Source organism: Zonotrichia leucophrys, chromosome 24, assembly GCF_028769735.1.
Source record: "Zonotrichia leucophrys gambelii isolate GWCS_2022_RI chromosome 24, RI_Zleu_2.0, whole genome shotgun sequence".
Lineage (NCBI taxonomy): Eukaryota > Metazoa > Chordata > Aves > Passeriformes > Passerellidae > Zonotrichia > Zonotrichia leucophrys.
In genome coordinates, this window is record NC_088193.1 from 984,435 (window position 1) to 1,007,259 (window position 22,825).

Here is a 22,825-nt window from a genome sequence, read left to right on the forward strand (position 1 = left end):
TTTCAAAATTTACAAGCAAAAGGGCCCATCAGGCAGCTGGGAAAGGAGAAAATTAATCACTAAGTCTCAGGCGTGAAATTAAATTCCAGGGGAAAGAAACCTCTTTCATTACTCCCAAGCAGAAGTAAAACGCCGTGACGTGTAAATAATGACAGCGACCGGGAGGGGACCGGGCCAGATCGGAGAGCTCGGATGGGGATGGTCCACCCGGGACGCCCAGGCACCGCAGGCAGGTGCGGCACGGCTGGACCCGGGGCCCTCGAGAAGAAAGATTCGGCAACCCCGCATCTCTTCCGTGCCCTCCGGGGGGTTAATTCGAGGAGCCGGTGCGGGAGCACCCGAGGATGGGAACAGCATATGGCAGGGAGCGGGCGCGCCGCGCCGAGCGGCTGCGAGCGGGCGAACTCCCTCCCTCCCTCCCTCCTCCCTGCCGAGCGGAGTAATTTGGGCAGTGAGCGGAGCCGGGAGCGCCCCGAGACACCCGGCACTCCGGACTGCACTGCCTCCGCCGCAGTATCGCTTGCATGTTCGTCACATCGCGTCAGGCTGCTCACATCGCGGGCTGTCACATCGCATCGCCGCCCGCCCCGTCGCCTCCCGCTCGGGGTGACGCGCGGCACCGCCACCGCCGTGCCCGGCGAACTGGGGGGCTGCGGGCTGGGGGGCACGGCCCGGGCACTGCCGGAGCCCCGCGGCACCGCCCGCCCCGCTCCGGGATGTCCCCTGGCTGCGGGGACCCCAGGTGGCGGTGCCAGCGCTCCCCGTGCGGGGCGGCAAAGAGGGGAGCGGGCAGGGCAGGGCTGGGCAGGGCTGGGCACCCTCCCGGGCACAGAGTCCGCCCCCCGCCCACGCCGGCAGCCGCACGGGCTCACCTGAGACGGAGAGGCGGGCGCCGTTGCTCTGCCGCGTCTCGCCGCTGTACTTGTGCTTGGTGATACACCTGTAGGTGGACAAGGCATCTTCCTTCTGCACGTCCGATATGTACAAACCTCCATAAGAAGTAATAAAAAACCTATTTTCTGGAGACACAAAGGGAGGAGAAGAGTGAGCGAGCCTCCCCCGGCCCCAGGCTGAGCACTCGGGTCAGGCAGAGCCCCTGCACTCCGAGATATGGCAGGGAAAGAGGGACCCTCCTCCACCTCCCTGCACCCCCAGCATATCGGGGTGCAGCTCGGGCTGAAGTTTCGGGCAGGCTGGCGAAGTTGGGTGAGCCACAGGAACCTCGTGTGTGCAACGGCAGCCCCGGCGTTTGTGGGCACCGCCTCCATCCATCCATCACTCCCCCGACCAAGCACACGCACCTGCCTGGGTGTGAGCACACACACACCTGTACAGGTGTGAGCACACACCCCTGCCCCAGTGTAAGCACACACACCTGCCCGGTGTGAACACACCCCTGTACAGTGTGAGCACACCCCTGCCCCAGTGTAAGCACACACACCTGCCCGGGTGTAAGTACACACACCTGTACAGGTGTGAGCACACACCCTTGCCCAGGTGTAAAGCACACCCACCTGCCTGGGTGTGAGCACACACACCCCTGCCCAGGTGTAAAGCACACCCACCTGCCTGGGTGTGAGCACACACACCCCTGCCCAGGTGTAAAGGTGGCTCTGGGCGTCTCTACACACACCTGGACCCGCGGGGCTCGGTTCGGGCGGGCCGTGGCTGCAGAGAGGAGCAGAGCGGTGGCACAGCTCCGGCACACGCTGCTCCTGCTCCGCCGTGCCACGCGCTCCATGGCAACGCCGCAATTAAAAGTGAATCCGTCCCGCTGAGTTAATAATTAGCTTAACTTACTTAGAATCATGTGAAAACAAATAAGGGCTTGAGCTGATGTTGGAGCCCCGGAGGAAGGTGGTGGGAGAGCAGCCCCCTCAGGCCAGCTGGTTTTGGAGCCTGGCACAGGGGGAAGGAGTCTTTGGCTGGCTCCTGACCCCTGTAATTCATCATGAATTATAACAGTAATTAACACCAATAGAAAGGCCTGTGTAGTGGCTGCATGGAGAGCAGGATAAGCTGGGGTCTGGAGAGGCTCCCTGCCCACCTGGAAAGCACTTTGCCCTGCCCCTCCGTGCCAAGCAAGGCTTTCACCCCCAGCTCCGTGGGGCTCTGGGGTTTATTCCAGCGCCAGTCTCAGCTGGGATGGGATGCTCCATCTGCTCGGCTGCACCGTGCTGCCAGCCAAACCACCCCCTACCAAACCCCACGGCTGCAGAAGGTAATTTAGTGCAGCTGAATGCTCAGAGTGAAAACCTTTAAACCCAGTCTGTAAATCAGCAACATCTGCAAATGGCTCCCTCAAGCCCTGCACAACGCCTGCTAAGCCAGGATCTAGCTGATGAGGCCAAACAACTGTTTCTACTTCCAGCACCTTGTGGAAGCACCTGGATATTCTCAATTTGGGCAAGAAGAAAGCTCCATGGTCAAACTCAGGAGTGCAGAGTAAGCACGAGTGAGAGAGGACGAGAGGCAGATGCTCCCAGACCACTCTGGCTCCCACACCCTAGGCAGGACCCCAGGCCCAATTCCCTGCAAATTCTGCAGATGACAGAGCAGCAGAAAGCAGAGATCCTCACCCAGGGAACCACGGAGGGTCCCTGGCACCAGCCAAGGCAATGGCAGTGCCAGGCTGGGCTGGCATCACCCATTCCAGCCGTGGCTCAGCCAGATGTGTGTGCTTGACTCCAACTGCTCCATACAGGGCAGTGGAGGACTCCAAACAGCAAATAAACAGCAAACAATTAATCATAACCCCAGTCAGCTGTGGTTAACAGAGGCACCGCCAGGCTGGCACCCTGTGCTGGTGCTCCCTGGGAGCAGCAGGAACATGAGCAGCACCCCCAGCCCCAGGAGCTGCCATCCCCACACCTCCAGCAGCACCCCTGTGACTCCATCGCTGCCGGGAGGCTTTGGGCTTCACCAGCCCAAACCTCAGCCCAAAGCTCCATGCCACCATGGCGCGCCGGCCCCAGCATGGCAGCACATGCCCCGCAGCAGCTGGCACCAGCCCTGCGGGATTTGGGCATTTGGGCTCCACCGGCAGCGGGAGCCGCCCCGGGCTCTGTGCGACCCCCGCCGAAGGGCCGGGGGAGTGGTCCCACGGCTCCGCAATAAGATGCAAATCAAACATTAATTTTTCATCTCCCATCAAACCAGTAAGCGGAGAACATCGGCTGCACTGGAGTTTGAGGTGGGGGGAGCCGGTTTCCATGGGAACGGGGCTGTATTTTGCCAAGCGCTGGCAGCCCCAGCCCACACCCTCACACGCGGCCGTGCCTGGGGATCCACAGCCCCGCGCCGCCGTGCTCCGGGCCGGGAACAAAGCCTTGTGCCCGAGATCCGGGCTCTGCATGGGCTCCAGCCTCAACAGCCTCCCCGGGGACAGAACAGGCAGAAACCCTGCGGGTGTAGCATCCACATCTCCTCCGTGGAGTGACAGGAGGCATCTGCCTCTCGCACGGTGTGGTGACACTGTTCCATCACGTGTGAGATCCACCCAAGCTGACAGCACAGCTTCCTTTCCTTTTTTTCTTTTTTTTTTTCTTTTTTTCTTTTTTCCTGGGAGGGGACAAGCGGCTCTGTCGAGGAACGTTCTGCTGGCTCAGGGGAGATGCTTGGGGGGCTGTAACTGATGTGACAGCTCCAACAGACCTCACCCAAGTGACTTATTGCTGAGTTTGCCTGGCAGATTAACGTCGGAGAGCTCCAAACAAAATCAGATCTCTCTGCTTGCCAGGAGGTGGAAAGGCTTTACAGGAAGCAGAGGATTAAGCACGTCCGTGGCCAGGCTGATGTGCCTCTAATAACTCTTCCAGATAGACTTGAGCTGCTACCTTTGGAGGCTCTTGGATCAAACCAAGAGCCCAGCACGAGCTAAATTCCACCTGAATTCCCAGGACCTGGCCCCTCACCTGGGGAAAGCATTAGGGTGAGAGGGGGGCTCTCACTGAGTGCACACACACCTCTCCCACACCCAGCTGCCCTGAAACCCCAGCATCATTCCCAAGGGGCTCCCAATTCCAAGAGAAAGATTACAGGCAGTGCAGGTTACCAGCTCCTGCTCTATCCAATATAGATTTATCAAAACAACGGGGTCAGGGCTGCAGGAGGGAGCACGTTTATAGTTCATAAGACTAATGAGATAACTTTCCCCTGGTACTGCTGCAGAATCAATAGGTGCCAGAGTTTATGAATTAGCCATACTCGGAGCATGAGCATCCCAAGGCATCCCAAACAAATCCAATAAGTGTTTGCTGCTATTTGTGGCCGCGTTTAAAGTGACAAACGCCTCCCGGGGGGAAGGCACGGAGGGGGAAGCCCCAAAGAGCAAAGCCTGTAATTTTCCACCGCTGCCACAGCGGCACTTTTCTGCTGTGGCTGCTGCTCCAGGATGCCATTTGCCCGGCATGGAGCTCGCCTGGGGACAAGGAGCATCCACAGAAAACCCGGCCAGGATGGGAACTCCTGCCCGCCCATGATCACCACCTCCCTCCGGGGACAGCCACAGCCTGGGGACAAAGAGCATCCACAGAAAACCCAGCTAGGATGGGAACTCCTGCCTGTCCCATGATCACCACCCACCTCCGGGGACAGCCACAGTTCTGGGACCAGTGCCCAGCGGGGCAGGGGGCACAGGGCACAGGAGGGGGCTGGCATCGGTGCCCATGCTCTAGAGCTGCCTTTCATCTCAGCAGGCTGAGCCCAGCTCGTGCCACAGCAAACGCTGCGAGCAGAGGGGGCCTGGGCCGGGCACTGAGATTAAAGCTCCCTGCATCCTTCCCTGGCGGAGATGTTAAAGAGGAGCCGCGAGCCGAGCCCGATGCAAATTTCATAGGACCTGCACAAATCTGACAGATTTATTTACGTGTTTGCCTGCCGTGGGGATCCCAGGGGAGCTGCGGGGCCGTCGCTGCTCGCAGCCCTTCCAAAGGCAGCGGAGCCGTGAGCTCAGCCAAGGGTTCGCACCTGGAGGAGTCACGGGCATTTGTAACGCGAGCGGTGCCAGCTGAGCCCGCAGCTCGGGCTCCTCCTCATGCTCCTCATCCTCCCCCAGGAGCACTGCCCCTTTTCCCTTTTCCCTTCCCCTTTTCCCTTCCCCTTTTCCCTTTTCCCGATGGTTTCTGCGGGAGTCCGGGCAGAGGGAACGGCAGAGGAGGGCTGGAAATCGGGCACTCGTGACGGGCTCTCCACCTCCCCTCCCTAATCTCCTTAATAAGCACGGCTCCATCTCCTCCCGTCACAGGATTAACACCCATCTCTCATTCTCCTCCCGCAACAAGATTTTATTTCTAATTACGCTGTAATAAAACTGGGCGCGCTCCCAGGGCTCCTTCCAAATGACTTGTCGGCACTCGGCGAGATTGAATCCTGCTCGGGCCGTTTCCGGCACCTCTGCCGGCTGTTCATTAGGCATGCATGAGGGACAGGGCTTAAGAACAGAATTACATTTAAATGGCTTTTCTGAGAGGGAGACGTGAAACAAGAGAGAGAAGAAAAAGCAGGAAAGGTTTACAAGGAGGGTGTCACTGTCACCTCCGTGTCACACTGCTGTCCAGCAGCCCTTTATGCCAGGTTCCCTCTCCTGGGGCTCCGGGGATCTGACAAACCAAAAAATCCTAAAGGGAACACTGGAGGGGATTTCTGAGCAGCACATTTTTGCAACAGGATGGCAACCAGGGACATGTGTCACCGACCACTGTCACCCTGCCCTGGGGGTGCCCGGGACACTGCACAGGGACTGCTCGGCTAGTGGAGAGGTTTTCCAGTAAAACCGGGGATTTTCTTCTCAGGGTTTAGGAAAACACACACCAGAACAAATTATGGGCATAATCAGGAGCTGGCAGTGCCAATCCTGCATCTGGGTGTGAGCAGCAGCATGTGGCTGCAGTGGAGCACCGGGGCACCCGCCGTGTTTCCCTGATGTTTTCCATCCTCACTGCACTCACTGGCAGTGGGCAGCCTCTGCTGCCTCCCAGATCCAGTCTCACGAGTCGGCAAAATTGGGCAAACAGATGTTAGGGAATATCTCTCTCTATTAGCTGCCTCGGAAGTGAGGTATCCTGCAGGGCTGGCAGGAGTTATTAAATCAAGAGTCATTATTTACCCAAGGGCCAGTCTTGCAAGTCATGTTCCTAGAAGTAAATCCGGAATTATGCTGCCCACGGAGATGGATTCGCACGGGTGTGAGGGAGAGCACAGTTTGCCTCTCCGGGTTTTAATCCACCTCTGAGTCACCGGAGCGCTTGGCAGCCAAACCCAGCAGTGTTTGGGGACACTTGGGTTTGTTTGCGTAAGCGACTTTGGGAGTGGCACGCTTTCACCGAACCAGAGCTCGGAGGAGGAGGAGGAATCCCCTGGTGGGGGCCACGGGGCTTGCCCATGGAGCAGCCCCTGTCACCAGGCACGCTGGCACTGCCAAAGGAGGAGGAATTAATCTCCCGAGGTGGTCCGGAGCCGCCTAATACCAGCAGAAAATTACAGAACAGGATGAAGAGCATTACAAAATGAATAGGAGGGGACTAGAGATTTCCATGGCTAATCCTGTTAACGAGACAATTTCTTATCAAACTCATTATGTGGAGGAAAGCGGCGGGGAGGGAGGGGCTGGGCAGGGAGCTGGGGAGGGGGAGGCGATGCCAGGCAAACGGCAAAAGGCATTCCCGGAGCATCCAAAAGGCAAAAGGCATACCCGGAGCATCCAAAAGGCATTCCCGGAGCATCGGGACGCCGGCAGGGGAGCAGGGCAGCTCCGAGCCCGGCTCACCACGCCGCACGCCAGCCAGGGTTGTATTTCTATTTCCGAGCGGAGCTGAGCATTACTAGAGTGACATTTAGCACAAAACAGTGCCGTCTGCTCCGGCTCCATCAGCAGCGCTGAGCTGCAGCGGGCTGGGATTACGGCAGGCATAAAAACGTATAAAATCCACCAAGAGAACACTCAATTCAAAACGGGATTTTTGGATCGCCGGTTTTTCCTTTTCATTTTTTTTTTTTTTTTAACCTCCTGTTACAACTAGTCTCGTTTTCCTGGAGAAAGGCAAAGAAAACACCGCGGTCCGCAGGCTGGACCTGTGTGTGCCCAGCTCAGGGGGGTGGGCAGGGGCTGTGCCCGCCGCCCCTCCATGCTCATCCCGCATCCCGCATCCCGCATCCCGCATCCCGCATCCCGCACGAGCACGACTGAGCAGCCTGGCGTGGAAAACCGCGGCTGTGGCTGAGTGATTCCCAAAAATCCTCGCCAGCCCCTCCACCCTCTGCCCCCCAGAATCACGGGGGGGGCTTCGCCGCTACTTTGTGCACAGCGTTTAATTTTCTTTTTTTTTTTTTTCATTTTTTTTCATTTGCTATTTAAAAAACCGCGGAACTAGTCAGATTTCATGCTAATGAGGAGAAAATCTGGATCGAGGACTGTGCAAAAATTTGCATCTCAAAGAGGAAAACAGGAAGTCGCTAAGAAAGGAAATTCCACGCAGAGGTAGCGGGTATGGCCATAATTAGGCTAATGCTGCCTGTGTTCTGTCAGCTCGTTTCCATCAGCCCCGGGCGGGCAGGGGACAGCCAGACCTCCGTGCCACCACGCCGTGCTCCCTGCCACGGCTGCCAGCCCGAGAGGGATGATGAGGGATGCTGGGCACCAGGCTGGCACTGCGGGACACAGATGGCATGGGATGGATGGCATGGGATGGAGTATGGCAAGGGATGGAGGATGGCAGGGGATGGAGGATGGAATAGGATGGAGGATGGCACAGGAGGGAGGATGGCACAGGAGGGAGGATGGCACGGGATGGATGGCATTGGATGGATGGCACGGGATGGAGGATGGGATGAGAAGGAGGATGGCATGGGATGGGGGATGATATGGGATAGAAGATGGCACAGGATGGAGGATGGCACGGGGATGGATAGCATGGGATGGATGGCACGGGATGGAAGATGGCACGGGATAGAGGAGAATGGTGCGGAATAGAGGATAGCATGGGATGGAGGATGGCACAGGATGGAGGATGGCACGGGATGGAGGATGGAACAGGAAATGTGGTGGCCACACTGCCCTGGGCATGATGGCTCACAAAGAATCTGGAGATTCTCCAACAGCACCCTCAACACCACGGCACTGCCCACAGCCAAAGGGAGAAAACTCCATGGCCCCAGCCCCAGGTGCCCAGCCCAAGGCAGGTGTGCCCAGCCCAAGGTAGGTTAACCCAGCCCCACCATCTGCCTCAGCACACAACGAGCCGTCGCTGTCCCCCATCTTGAGAGGGGCTGATTTGCAGTTTTGCATCAATTTTCCTCTGATTTTTTAATTGGGTTTTGCTGCCGCTGCAGACATTACTGTGCAAACAATTCCGAATGGCTCGAACCAAGATATTTGCTCATAAAAATCCATCACCGGCGCCGAGAATGACAGAAATGGAAAATGCCTAATGAAAACAAAGGGGAAAACAACAGGTACCCTGGTCCTTCGCCATCCATCACCAACCTCGGATTATTGATGGGAGGGGGAAAAAATTCTCCCATCTGCAATCAAATCTCGAGAAATCTTGAAAAGCCAAACACCACATAGGAGGAAATTCTTTGCCCCCACTTCAGTCTGCAGGAGTTTCGCCATAATTATAATAAGAGTGAGGCTGCTGGATAACATGAGAATTATTTTCCCCACTTACATTGTCAAATGATCATTTTGCCCTGCAGTGAAATCTCAATAATTATAATGCCGAACCGTGAAAGAACAAAGAAATAAAAAAAGCAGTGTTTTCTTCCAGGGAGCGGGGGGAGGGGGCAGCCGCCATTGCAGAACTCAGAGTGCATCCTTCCTCTAATTATCTTCTCCAGGGCTGTGCATCCCTCGCCCTTTCCCCACGGCCTGAGCCCCCCATGACTCCCTCAGCTGGAGGGGGTGCTGTGGGTGGGAGCAGCCCAGTGTGGCAGAGCCCTCCCCACTGAGGAGTGAAGGGGGAGCGTGGTTTGGGCTCCCCCAGCCCCAACGCCAGCCCCAGCCCTGCCAGGAGCTCCCCACAGTGCTGCCCATGAGGTGTAGGGAATGCCGTGGCCAAGCTAGCCGTGGCTCAGCATCCCTTCACACCCATCCCAACACCGACAGCCCCTGGGCAGGGGAGAAGCAAGGAGAGAGGAGAGAAAGGGGACAGAAAGCAGAGGGGGGCGTGGGGGGGTAAAGAAGGCGAACAAGAAAAACAAGACGACAGAACGCTTGCTCCACAGCCCTCGGCTAAATTACAAACCAGTTTACTGAGGTGGAAAGCTGCAGTGAGCTGAGGAGGAATATGTGGAAACCATCTGCAGATTTAAAAATAATCTATTTTACGATCACCCTCGAACATATTCTTTTGCAGAAACCAAATAGGATTTGTTGTTGTTGTTTTGTGCAAACTGTTAGGGAAAAATTACTAGAAACATGCAGGGGGTTTTGCCTTCTTGAGTACTGAGAGGCTAAATATGCCCTTCCTTATGTTTAGAATAGTAACAGTCATCTTAAAATTAACTTGGTCTGCATCAGAGCTTAAAACAGTTGCAATTCAGAGCCTGCAAAAGCAGGACAAACCTGCGCTGGGATATCTCGCGCTTGGAGCTGACAGATGTCTTCCTACATACAGTAAATATAGGTCGTCTTTTCCTACCCAGAGAACTGTAGATCTTAATTAACCAGGCCACTAGCAGCATATGTAATGATTTTTTCAGCTTGCTAAGTAAACCCTCCCGTGATGAGAGGGAAGGGAAATGAGAGGCATGTGAGAGGGACCCCCTCTCTGTGTGCCACGGTCAGCGCAGCCCTCGCGCTGTTATTGCACGCTATCAAATCTGGCTAACGAGATGGGAAGGGTGTGCAGTGCCACATCCCCCTCCCTGTGTGCATCCCAACCGTGCCCAGCCAGCCCTGAGCCTGATCCTGATCCTGAGTCTGAACCTGAGCCTGAGCCTGAGCCTGAGCCTGAGCCTGAACCTGAGCCCTGAGCCTGAGCCTGAACCTGAGCCTGAGCCTGAGCCTGATCCTGAGCACTGAGCCCTGAGCCTGATCCTGAGCCTGAGCCTGATCCTGAACCTGAACCTGAACCTGAGCCTGAGCCTGAGCCTGAGCCTGATCCTGAGCCTGAGCCTGAGCCTGAGCCTGGCCACATCCCAGCCCTGGCCCAGAGGAAGGCAAAACTGGGTGAAGTTTTACCAGACCCTGCCTTGTTGTGGTGTGTTGCAATATCCTGTTTTACCTTCTCCCTTCCCCCTCGCCCCTCGCTGAGTGTGCCCTGTCAATCAGGCTAACATACCAGCAAGGCGTCGTGTGATAGGTGTCCCTAGTACCTTGAGACCCTGCCCCTTCACCTGGTTGGTGACTCACCTGTCCCCTCCCCTTCCCCTGTCCTGAGCTTAAAATGTGAATGAGACCATGCGGCTTCATTCTGTTACCAGCAGTGGCCCAGTGCAGACGTATCTGTACTCATGGAATAAACATCTGGCTACCTTCTAGCAGAATCCGCTCCCTTCTTTTCTTCACCATCGCCAGAAGCTCTCCCCTGAGGAGAACGGAGTCCTGTCTTGTGCCCCGCTGCACTCTGCCGCCAGCCAAGGTACCTCTGGGGTTAAACACCACAGTGCTGCCTCTGGCCAAGCAGCGAAGGTCAGAACTGGCCTAGGCACCATCTAACTGGTTATATTGGGATACATATTCCAATACTGCCTGAACGAGGGCACCCAGCGAGCCCCCTGCCCTCCCAGCAGCTCTCACATGCAGGCTGCTCTGAAGTGGTTTTTAAAACCACTGGACTGGGAGGAAGGGAGAGCAGAGCCCACATCCTCACACACTCTGTGCTCCTACAGCCAGAATTGTCCCTGGCAGGGCAAGGACAGCACACAGAGCTCTGTAAAGGGCAGGACTGGTGCAGGATCCCCAGAAAAAAGCTATCCAGAGATTGCGGGAAGAAGTCAAGGTCAGAAACTCTCTGTGCAACGTGGATAACTGCAAGAGAGCTGCACATCACTGCCCTGCACCGGCTCTGAAAGAATCCTGCTGAAGCCAAGACCTTGTTTTGCTCTGATGAGAGAACCAAAAGCCTCCCAAAAGCAGCTGTGGCACCTGGAGCTCAGGGCTGAGGCGGGACGATGCCGTTCACTGCTGTGGTCCCACGTGTCCAGGCACGGTGCCTCCCATCCCATCCCATCCCATCCCATCCCATCCCATCCCATCCCATCCCATCCCATCCCATCCCATCCCATCCCATCCCATCCCATCCCATCCCATCCCATCCCATCCCATCCCATCCCATCCCATCCCATCCCCTCCTCCCCTCCCTGCTTCTCGCTGGAGAAAGAAAATTCAGTGAGCGCGACTCGAACAAAGAGTGGAACTTCCTCCCTGCTCATTAGTGCTGCAAAAGCAACAGAAAAAGAATCCCCAGGACATAACCTCCTCTCCTCCTCTGAAGTCTGAGCGGCTTGGAGAGGGTGGTTGGGTTTGTTCTTTGCCTCTCACCTCGCTGGAGCTGGCCTGCACACTTTGATTGTGGAGGCTCAGAGAGGAGCCCACGGTGAGGAGGGGACCCCAGACCCACTGGCCTGGAGAGCTGGCTCTGCACAGCCACAGATTGCCCCAGCTCAGCTGCCTTGGAGGCTGGAGGCAGCTTGGCACAGCTCACAGTGACCCTCCCCAGCCCCTGGGACACTCTGATCCTTCCTCCCCGTCTCCCACCCTCCAAAGGGGGTAACTCCAGAGGAAAACCACTTCTGCTTGTGTTCCCTGCAGCCAGGAGCACTCACAGGGCTGGTGGCAGGAGAGGAGGGAGGTGTGGGGTGGGACAGGGGCATCACTGCTCTCACCTCCCACCAGCGACCAGCAAACATGAACTGAAACGTGTGTGAGCCACAGCATCCCTTTGGAAAGGGCCAGAAGGGAGCCAGGTCCCTGCAGCCACAAAAGCCACCAGTGTGCCACCACCAGCCCTTCTCCATTCCCTCCCATTCTCCAGAGCTGGAAAGGTTCAGAGAGAGCTGGGGAGCTGCTCACATCCCCAGGGGGAAACAACGCTGGTGCTCCACCAGAGCCAGGGCACAAATCCCCTGCAGAGCATCTGCCAGGGCGGGGGCTGCAGCTGGGAGCAGGGCAGCCCCCTCTGCACCACACATGATCCCCTGCAGCTTATCAATAATTATTAAGACAAGGCAAATGCATGCTGACCTAGTTAGATGCTCAAGAAGAAAAGCAGCCCCGGTGGCTTTGTTCAGCAACCTGGCAGTCCTGATGGAGGCAGGCCTGGCACGGACCCTTCCCATCAAAATAACTCTCTCCTGGCACTGGGGAGCCTCGTGTGAGCACTGGGCATAGTGAGGAACAGTTCGGGCTCCAAAGCCAGCAGGGAATCACTCTGAGAGTTCACAACATGACCACAAAATCATTCTGGGCCAGAAGAATCAGTGAGGTGCTGAGGGATGCAGCACAACCCCCTGGACCCGGCTCTGAGCAGCTCCTTGGACACCACAGGCACAGGGAGGAGAGACCCCATCCTCCTGACCCTGACACACATCCCTGAGCTCGGCTGGGGCCACTCCAGCCCTGCAACCAGGTGTGATTTCCTGGCAACGAGCAGCGAGGGGCTGGGGCAGCTCACCAGGAGAGCGGCGGCCTCTGTGTGACTCCAAGCCCTAAATGAGGTGGGATCTGTCACACCGTGCTGTCACCTGCCCTCAGGAGTGCAGGGGACACAGGGGCTGCCCTGGCTCTCAGCACTGCTCCTGGTCTGTTCACGTTTAGTGGGGACAACACAGAGCAGAACAGAGGGCTTGGCAGCCTTGGGTGTTGTCACCAGGCTGGAGGGGGAATATCCATTTGTCAGCACGGTGGCACACACAGCACACACTGCTCATGCTGTAATTCTCTCAGTTTGGGGTGATCAGGGAGAGCTGGGACCCCATAACTGTCCTGTGACTCACAAGGGTGACCTGCATCTCACTCCTGTCTCAGTTATTAATGTGAGACTCGAGCTCGCTGTGTGCTGCTCCTGCCTCCTGTGCCTCCTGCAGGGCCATTCAGGATGAATTCCCCTCATCTCGTGCAAGCTCTGAAGGCTCCGGGGGTGCCCCAGAACTGCCAGGTCAGAGCATGGCTCAGGGCAAGGGACATGGGGACACTGGGGACAGTGGGGACACTGCCACCGCCAGCCTGGGGACACCTCCTCAGCCCCTGGCCTCCTGCCCAGGGCTCCCTCCTGCTCTGCATGCTCCAGTGGTGCCTTTCCAGCACTGGCTGTGCCAGGACAGCCCGAGGCATCACTGCCAGCTCCAGCAGGCACAGCTGGGCTCAGGATGGGCAGCCCAGCCCAGGGAGCCACCACGGCTGGGTCCCCTCGGAGGGCAGGCACAGCAGGGAGCAGGGGACACGGAGGTGTGAAGGGACAGGGTGGCATGGGCTGGGCACACAGCATCCAGGCTCACACGCAGCTCCAAAGGTGACAGAGCCCTGGGTACAGCCCCAGCCTCACATGTACATCTCCAAAGGTGACAGACCAGTTCCAAAGGTGACAGACCACCCTGGGCACAGCCCTTCTGTCCAGGGCAGGCACCCACATCTCCCCCATCAGCAGCCTGGGAACGCTCAGCGCTTCTCCCCAGCCCGGGTCCCTCTGTCCCTGCAGCTCTGCAGCCAGATCCCGCCTCCGAGCGCCTCTCCAAAGCGACGGGATGTAAATTATTCCTCCCTTTCAGCTGCTATTGAAGCCGGGCAGGCCCCGCTCCGCTCCGAGCAGCTGCTGCCGCCTCGCACACGCGGGAAGGGCGGGCACGGGGCGATTTTGGGAGCCAGGAGGGGCCCCTGCAGCATCCAGCACGGGCACACAAAGAAACTCCTCAGCAGCAGCGTGAGCAAGGCAGCCCGGCCTGGAGGAGCTTTCACTGCAAAAGCCGAGCTGTCCCAGGGAGGGTGACACGGGGACAGTGGCACAGGCCAGGCCAGGGATGTCCTCGCTGACAGACACGGGTGGGTGCACAGGCTGGAGCAGCAGGGCCAGCACCCAGCCAGCTCACACATGTTTTATTCATGGAAACACCGCAAAGTTCACGCGCCTTCGCTAATTACTCAACCTGCTCCTCTGTCAGGTGAATAATGAGGGGAAAAATAATCAGCAATTTGTTCAAAACCACATGGAGAAATTCCGAGTGCATTGTGGCAGGGCTGTGCTCTGCATGCTGAAACGGGCTGATGTGATGCTGTAAAAAATCCTGGGGCACTCACCAAAGGGACCCCAAGGTAAGCAGTGCATCCCCAATCCCATCCAGTCCCACACTGCCAGGGGCATCTCCAGGTGCTCCAGGGCTGCCACAGCTGCAGCTCGGAGGGGAAATGTCTTTAAAAAGCACCGAGGAGTTTCTGCCTCCTCAAAGTGCTCAGAAGCCCAGCCAGGCCTTGCTCTCTGCAGCGCTGCTAATTACCAGCTTTCCAGAAGGCAGGAATAATTAAAGCACCTTCCCTTTCCCTGGAGAGCGAGAGCAGGAGCCTTGGTGCATGGCACAGGGAAGAGAAACCATCCCCAAACTTCTCTGGTTTCCCCAGGAGCCGAGCCTGGCAGTGGGCAGAGCTGCCAGGAGCCTCCTGTGGGGATGCTCCCGTCAGCACCCCCAGAAATGTGGATGGAGCCAGGGAAAAGCAGCCAGGAGCAGGGCTGGATGGGGAATCTCAGCCTGTGAGCTGAAGGAGCACTGAGGAGCCAGCACATCTGCTCCCAAGGAGCCACTTCAGCCAGGGGACTCCTGCCTCGGCACAGCAATTATTTTAAAATAAAACGATCCTCTGAAAAGGCATGATTGAGCATTAGCCCTGGAAATTCCCACTTGGCCACCCAAAAATGCCAGTGTGCTGTGCCACCCTGCTGGTTTGGTGGGTGTAGAGGCAGGGCCACCAAGAGGGAGCTCTGAGGCCACTGAGAGGGCTCCTTTGGCCAGCACTGCCTTCAGACACTGCTCTGCAACTGCAGCAAAGTTGCAGCCAGGCATCAGCATCTCCCCAGCAGCAAGCAGGAGCCTAATCACAGAGAGGTGAGGGGAGGGAGGGGACAAAAAGCAGCAATAAATCACTTCCCTGCTGCTACCCGAGGAGATATAATTAAGTTTATGCTTAGAGTGGCATTGCTGACAGTAGTCCTGGAATGAGATAAACACATGGCATGAGGTTAAGCTGTGTGCTGAGTGGCAGGTGACACGTGTGCTCAGGAATGTCCTTGATTAGGGAGTCCCCAGACAGGGGAGAGCAGCAGGAAATGCCTGAAAACCTGCACCCTGCAAGGCTCAGGGCAGCAGTGCACACCCAGACTGGGCTCTGCATCCTCTGCTCCAGCCTCACCCCCTGCCCAGGGGGTGCCCCCTTTCCTGGTGCCCACCACACCCAAGGGTGCCCAGCTCGCCAGCCTGAGTCCTGCTTGTGCTTAAGCACAAGCTTAACTTTAAGCACAGGCTTAAGTTTAAGCACATGAAATGTCCACTTATCTGCAAAGGATTATTCGTGGGCTCAGCTGCACACACCAGGGGCTCAGCAGGCTGGGGTGCTCAGTGCCACCTCCTGGGACAAAGGGCAGAGACAAACCCTGCAGAGGGGCTGGGAAGTGACAGGAGGTGCCCAGCCAGCTCATGGGGACACTGAGCTGGTGCAGAGCTCTCACAAAGGCCAAGGACACCGTGGGCACTGCAGAGCATCTCCTCAAACACACCTGCACGTTTTCAAACGCTCTCCTTGATTCTCTTAGGGGAAATTCCACAAGCCTGTATTAATTTCCACTTGCAGAAAAGAGCTTGGTGTGGGTTTTCTGGTAGCGCGCAGTAATTGAAGACAATCCCTAAACAGGAGCAAGTTTTCCTAATCTAGCCTTACAATCTATTTCAAACCTTCTTATTTTAAAGCACCAGTAGAACCCTCATTCTGCCCATCCCAGAGGTTTGGTGAGCACATTTCTGCAGAGAGTGATGCGATTTTCTGGGTGCTGCCCCAGGTTTTATTTCCTGATGTCCTCTCCACTGAGAGAGAGCTCATGCACAAAGCCTGGCTTTAGCAGCTCTGTCCAAGGAGCAGGGAAGGACACCCCAAATGCAGCTGAGCATCGTTGGGGTGACATCCAAGCAAGAGGCTCTTCCTGCCCTCCAGACAGTGGCAGAGCCATCAGCATCCCACGTCCAGCCCCTGATCCCAGCCTGGCCAGGAGGAGCCTCCCAAAGCCAGCGCACGGCCCAGCTCAGCTGAGAGCCTCCAGCTGCCATCTGGACGGATCACAGGATTTTTTTCCATGCAAATATGAAAGAGGGGGTGGGGGAAGGCTGAGGAGAAACGAGGCTGCAAAATGAATTCAGCATCAATTATTCTAAAATATGCGTGTTAATATGGGAAGGGCTCCATGGCTGCATCCATCTCCACTTCTGTTCGTTCTGAGCAGCAAAATGTGACCCGGGAAGATGACAGCATCTCGCCTCTCACTTACACAAACACGAGCCGGGCAAGGGGGGATATTAAAACGGGAGACAATGCTGCATATTAAAATGCCACAGATGGAGCTTTCTGCAGCCTTTGCAGTCTGCCTCGGAGATTATTGCTGGGCCATATTGTATTAAAAAATGGGGGGTGGGTGTGTTATTTATTTAATTTTTAAACAAATTCCATCTCCTACTCACGCCGGATGGATAAAGTGAGCTCTTGAGCTCCAGCCAGCTTTGCCAGCAAACCCACATGAAAAATGCATTTTCATTAATACAAACTGTTTGCAGTAGGTAAATTAATTCGGGAAATGGTTTTCATACATGGCAAATTATACGTTCAGTGAAAACACTGGATGACACTCCACAGCCCTAATAAAAGCCCCGTGTTTCCTGTAATGAGGCGGGATTGCCAGGTAAGGGCGGCGAGCTGGAACAATTAAACAAACAAATAAGTCAACAGGAGAGTGAAGGCTTGTAGGGTTGGGAGGTTTCAGGCTGCTGCAGCCATCCCAGGATCCAGGTGGAGATTCCCAGAGAGGAGGAGAGGAAAGAGCAGCCTTGGTGCCTTCCCATCACCCATGTGAGGGCTGAGGGTCCCAACAGGGAAGGTGCTGTGGGTTCTGAGGGCTCAGAGGTGGTGAGCACAGCAGAGCTGGCCAAGGAGCCAGGGAAGGCCCTGCCAATGCTCCACCATCTCCCAGAGGGGAACAAGCCCAGAGATCAAGCTCTCCCCTCTCGAGTTCCTCCTCTGCTCTCAACCCTTCAACGTCTCCTTTAGCAGTCCCGTTCTGGGCGCTGTTGGTGGTGAGGGAAATGATCTATAATGGATGGGGTGACGCTGTGCCACGGCCCAGCCCCAGCCAGGGGACGTCTGTTCTGCACGTAGCCTGCTCAGGTGCTGTCATGCTGCATTTACTGCAGCGTGTCACAGCCCAGTGCTGTGCTAACGTGGGCCCAGGGTGTCAGGGCCTGTAGAGATTGCACTCGAGGTGTTCTCCATCCTGGTTTCAGGTGTGTTTCCACAAATTTCCTTCAGCAGCACCAGAGCTGCTGGGCACGTGTGACAGCAGCACTGTGACCACCCTCACTGTGTCCTTCCAGCCTCTTGGACAAGTTCCTACTCTGCCAACTGCCTTTGCCTCCAGATTCTGGCTCTCAAAACCCTGGGCCAGGCAGAAGGAAGGCACAGCACCTTGGAAGTGGAGGAGCTCGGAGTGATTTGAAGAGCAGAACAAACCTCCATCCCTGCATCTGTCACGGGGAACCGAACGCCACGGAAGGAGGGGGCAGCATTTCATAACAGCCTGCCACGTTAGAAAACAAAGAGTGATAAAGAATCTTTTAGTCACCTCTTAATTACATATTCCGGGTGCATTAAGAAAGGAGAAATGTATCTCAGGTCACTGCCTGTCACTGCGACAAAGGCCCGTGATGAGTTCTGTATTCAAAATATTTGCACTAATTATCAGCAGAGCTCCCCTTTGAAAGCGCTGGGAGGGAAGGCTGGTGTTCCACCCGAGGGAATCAGCTCAGCCTGTGCTGCCTTGCTGCACTACACATAAATATACTCGTGCACGGGTATATTTTTACCAACGTGCCCGGCTATGTATCCATGGAGAAAAACCTATAAATGCCTAATGCTCGTCTTGTGGGGCTGGGGAGCGGCAGCAGCACGAGGGGGGCTCTGCTCCTCTCTCCTGCAGATGCTGCCTGAGCCACCGTGGGCTCTGCTGGGTTTCCAAAGGTGGGAGCAGAGACTTTCACCCCCAGGCTATGGCTCCAGCCACGGCTTGGTCAAATGGAAAACAACTCTGCCAATGCAAATGCCCAGGGAAGGAGAGGAACGCGCTGAATGCAAATGGGACTGACCTTTAATTAGTGCATAAGGAGGCACAAGATGGGGAAAAGCCAGAACTTCCCTAGGCACCTTCCCTTTCTCGAGCACAGCAGGAATCACTGCGTCCCCACAGCAGCGACTCTGATTTTCCAGGCAGGAGCTCCCACAGAACATCCTCCCCCTCTCTGCCTGCTCCAGTGTCCCAGCAGGGCCAAGAGGAGGGTGAGGGGTGGGCAAACAGAGGCCCAGGCTCCCACCAGGGGTGTCTGCAGGAACCTGGGGTTGCCTCTTCTCCCAGGCAGCTTCTGACAGGACAGGAGGACACAGCCTCAGGCTGCACTGGGGAGGTTCAGGGTGGACATCAGGAAGAATGAAAGGGTTGTTAAACATTGGGAGTGGATGCCCAGGGAGGTTTGGAGTCTTCATCTCCAGAGGTGTCCAAGGAATGACAGGATGTGACATTCAGTCCTCTGGGTGACAGGCTGGGGATTGGTCACAGGGTGGACTCGATCTTGGAGGTCTTTTCCAAACAAAATGGTTCTGTGATTCTGTGCTCCTGTTTAAGTGAGGCAAGAGAGGGGCCACAGGCCCCCAGCAGGTGCTGCTTGCCCCCACATGGCCCCTGCCACCAGCAGGACACAGCACAGCTCCTGCCCGTGGATATTGTCCCCATTTGACACAAACTGACCCACACCAAAAGCCAAGTGGAGCAACCCTCGACAGCCCTGCAGCTGCCTGGGCCAGCAGCATCCTCACCCCACCCCTGGGTGACATCCTGGTGTCATTCTCACAGAATCCCACATTATTTCCCTGTTTGTTGCCACCCAATAACCCAGGAGCCCTCCCTGAACCCTCTCTCTGACCCAGCCCTGTGCTGTGGAGCAGCTCCTTCTCCTCAGCCAGCATTTAATCTGAGTGGACAGCAGCAAAACCATGTAGATATAAATGGGGCAAGGAGAAAATAGCACGCTTCAGGTTCCTCGGGGAAGCATATGGGACCAGGAGACTTATTAATAAATTCTTCTTTGTTCTGTATTGTCTGTGATAAATAGCCGCACTCAGCATCAATAACCACAAACATCCTTGGCAGAGAGAGACATGAAGGAGCCCATCATGGAGCTGAGGGCAGACAATGGATTCGATTTCGGAGCTGAAGGCAAATTTCACAGCCCTAAACAGAATTATCAGAGGGGGCTGCTGTGGCCACGCATGCAATAAATGTAAGGTTATGGCTACTGAAGCAGCAGAACGTCACCCAGGAGTTGTAATGCCTTAAGTGAGAGGGTAAGAAAGAATGGCCCCGTTCAGGAGGGCGCCTTTGGAAAAATAACATTTATGTTTCTGAATCAGAAGTGTTTTTATTAAGGGAACACAACACTTCTGGAATGTTATTGCCCTAGAGATTACTCAAACTCCCACCCCTTTGCTGGCATCCAAAAGTAAATTTCCACGAGATTTTAAACACTGCTGAGACCTCAATAATTTGGGAGTAGGAGGGAAAAGAGAGCAGTAGCAAGAGACATTCCTAATGGTGAAGACATGAAAAACGCAGCTTTATTTTTTGATGATTGCATTAGATTTTTTTTTTTTATCACAGAGATGAAAAATGAGCAGCTACCACCTCCTAATTCACTGCCTGGGGACTGGATTCCTCTCCGCTGCCATTTGAGGAGAGGCACTGGAAGCAGCACTGAACAGGAAATGAGTTATACTGGGGAAGAGCCTGTTCCATTGTGGAAAAATGGGGGAAAAACAGGGGAAAAATAGTAACCTGGTGTAAAGGGCATATACTGAGGGCAGCAGAGGGCCCAGCACTGTGCTTAGAATGTAGAATCATAGAGTTGTAAAGGTTGGAAAATTAATCTAAAACCAACTGGAATTACCCAGCACTGCCAAGCCCAGCCCAAACCACATCCCCAAGTGCCACATCTTTTAAACACTCCCGGAGATGGTGACCCCAACACTGCCCTGGGCAGCTGCACCAGTGCCTGACAACCTTCCTGGTGAGGAAATTTCCCCTAATACCCCATCTAAACCTCTTCTGGCACAACTTGAGGGCCGTTTCCTCTTGTCCCTGACCCTTCATGGCTGCACCCTCCCATCAGGGAGTTGTGGAGAGTGAGGAGGTTCTTCTTGGGGTGGCCAGCACCACAAACTGGTCAGCACCACGGACAGGTCCGGATCCAGTGCATTCAGCACCGCGGACAGCGCCCTGCCCTGCACAAGGGATGCCCCTCTTCTCCACATCCCTTAAAAGCCGAGTTTTTCCCTCATTATTTAATGAATCTGGGTTTATTTACTCCCAGGAGGGCGAGCAGCGGGCGCTCCGTGCCCCACACCATCGGCACCGAGCGTGCCGGCACAGCACAGGCAGGATTGGGCTCCTCATCCCCTCCTCCCGCAGAAACCTTTCAGCTGGCAGCGTGTGCTGCCACCCCCAGATCTGGTGACTTCCCCGGGAAGCTCCAGGAGTAGGCAGAGCCATCCAGGGTGGCCCGGGGAAGCGTACAACCGCCCGGAACGCGCACGTGGATGTGAGGGGACGCGATCCACAATTCCCATTTCCCCCAAACAGCTTCTCCCCCGAGGTATCAGCAGGATAGACACAAAAGGACGAGGAGAAGTGGTTTTAAACCAGAACAGGGTCAATTGAGAGTAGATGTAAGGAGAAGATTTCTGTATGAGGTGGTGAAACGCTGGCACAGGTTGCCCAGGGAGAGGTGGCAGGTGCCCCATCCCTGGGAATGTTTAAGGTCAGATTGGACAGGGCTCCGAGCAGCCTGGCCTAGTTGAAGATGTTCCTGCTCACTGTGGAGGGCTGGACTGAATGGCCTTTAAATGTCTCTTCCAGATGAAGCAATTCCATGAGTCCAAAAGCCCAGCAATGGCCACGAGCCCCAGGCCAGCTCTGCGGGCACAGAGGACCTTCCCTCCTGTCACTGCAGAGTTCGTGCTGGCACCTGGGATTGCCTGCCCACTGTGACCATATCAGCTCTTTTCCAACAACATTAAAAGCTCAGCACTGCTGCTAATGCTCCCTTTGGGCAACACAAGCAAGTTTCAGGCTGTTGTCACAAAAGTGAACATGTCTTGCTGAATCTGAACCCGACTGAAAGGCACAAGTGCTCAAGGAAGCAATTTGCACAGCAGCCTTGCATCCGGGCATCCCCCTTTTCTTTCTTGCTAATCCTCTGCTCTGTAACCACCTTTTTTTCCTCATGCTTTCACTTGGAGCACCACGAGTTTGAAAGGATAAAGTACATTAAGACTTTTAATGTTGAGGAAGATATCAGGCTGACATTTTAATAACACTAAAGCTCTGGAATTTGCAGCATTATCACTGTAGTGCATATCTCAACACCAGTCCCTCCACTGTGGTTCTTACAAGCTCTACACCACATTAAACACCACCAGTAAAGAAATCAGCCCCTTCCATGGTGCCTGGGACAATGATTTTCCAGCACACTTGCAGAGACATCCCAGGGATTACCACCTTCCTCCCATCAGGCTGTAGACAACTGCTCCTCACCCTCTGCCTCCCGAAGAGCTGAGCTGTGACAACTAAAGCAGTGATGCAGATAAATAAACACTGCTTCTAACAGGGGTTTTGTCTCAGCACAAAACCAAGCCCTCTCAAAAGCCAGCTTCCCAGTTTTCTGCATCTTGCAGAAACACCCCCAATGCTTTGCTTCTACATGCCACAGTTCAGTTCAGCATCACCCGATTTCCTTGGTCCTTTGCCTGTGTCAAGGCTGAAATTCATCCTAAATTCATCCAGTGTGTGCAAACCACGAGGATAGGATGAAGTTTGGATGACGCAGCGAGGGACAGACGAATGGGAGGGACTCTCTTAAAAACAAAGAGGGCCATTTCTGTCCACAGAAACAGGGTGGAAAGAGACAGGCACCAACGAGCTCTGCTGTGAAGGATGGCTGCTCCAGCACCCACCACAGCTGCACAGGGGCCTGGGTGGCTGCAGGAAATTCTGGGAGCTCAGGGAAAGGCAGGAGCTGCCCCATCCTTGTGTGTCCTGAGTCCCTGAGTCAGCAGCACCCACAGCTTCCCCTTCCCCTGCTCTCACACCTTCTGTCCAGCAAGAGAAGCAGCTAAAACTGTGTAAATCCTGCAGCAGAGACAAGCAGAGAAGTGAAACACTCAGGTTCACTCCTGAAACATCCCCCATGTGCATCTTCTGGTGTCTCTGCTCCAGACACCAGCAAAGCTCTGGCCATGAAACACCCGCTCAAGCCCTGGCTCTGCTTCCTCAGAGGAAACCAAATTCTGGCCCTTTCTGTCCTGCTTTTATGCCTGAGTACAAAAAACCCTAAACAGGCTACAAGCATCAATCACATCCGATGTAAAAATGTAGATGTCTTAAAAAGTTACAGCCCACAAGTCTGTAAAAAATATACAACTAAAATGCAGTCAAAGCCCAGGCGTTTTGGGAAGTTCAGACCTAGTGATGGGAGGGCAGAAACTCCTTCCTCTGCTGGCTTTTTGAAACACACACACACTGTTCTGCAAAGCCTA

General features: G+C 55.5%; 1 protein-coding gene across 3 annotated transcripts in view; it reads right to left on the minus strand.

Moving 5' to 3' along the window:
- DSCAML1 (DS cell adhesion molecule like 1) overlaps nucleotides 1–22,825 on the minus strand; it is a 97,795-nt gene that overhangs the window by 28,562 nt on the left and 46,408 nt on the right. For all 3 annotated transcript variants that reach the window (XM_064731963.1, XM_064731962.1, XM_064731965.1), the window contains exon 4: nucleotides 873–1,019. In XM_064731963.1, the coding sequence (XP_064588033.1) occupies nucleotides 873–1,019 (147 nt within the window). The remainder of the gene's footprint in view (nucleotides 1–872; nucleotides 1,020–22,825) is intronic.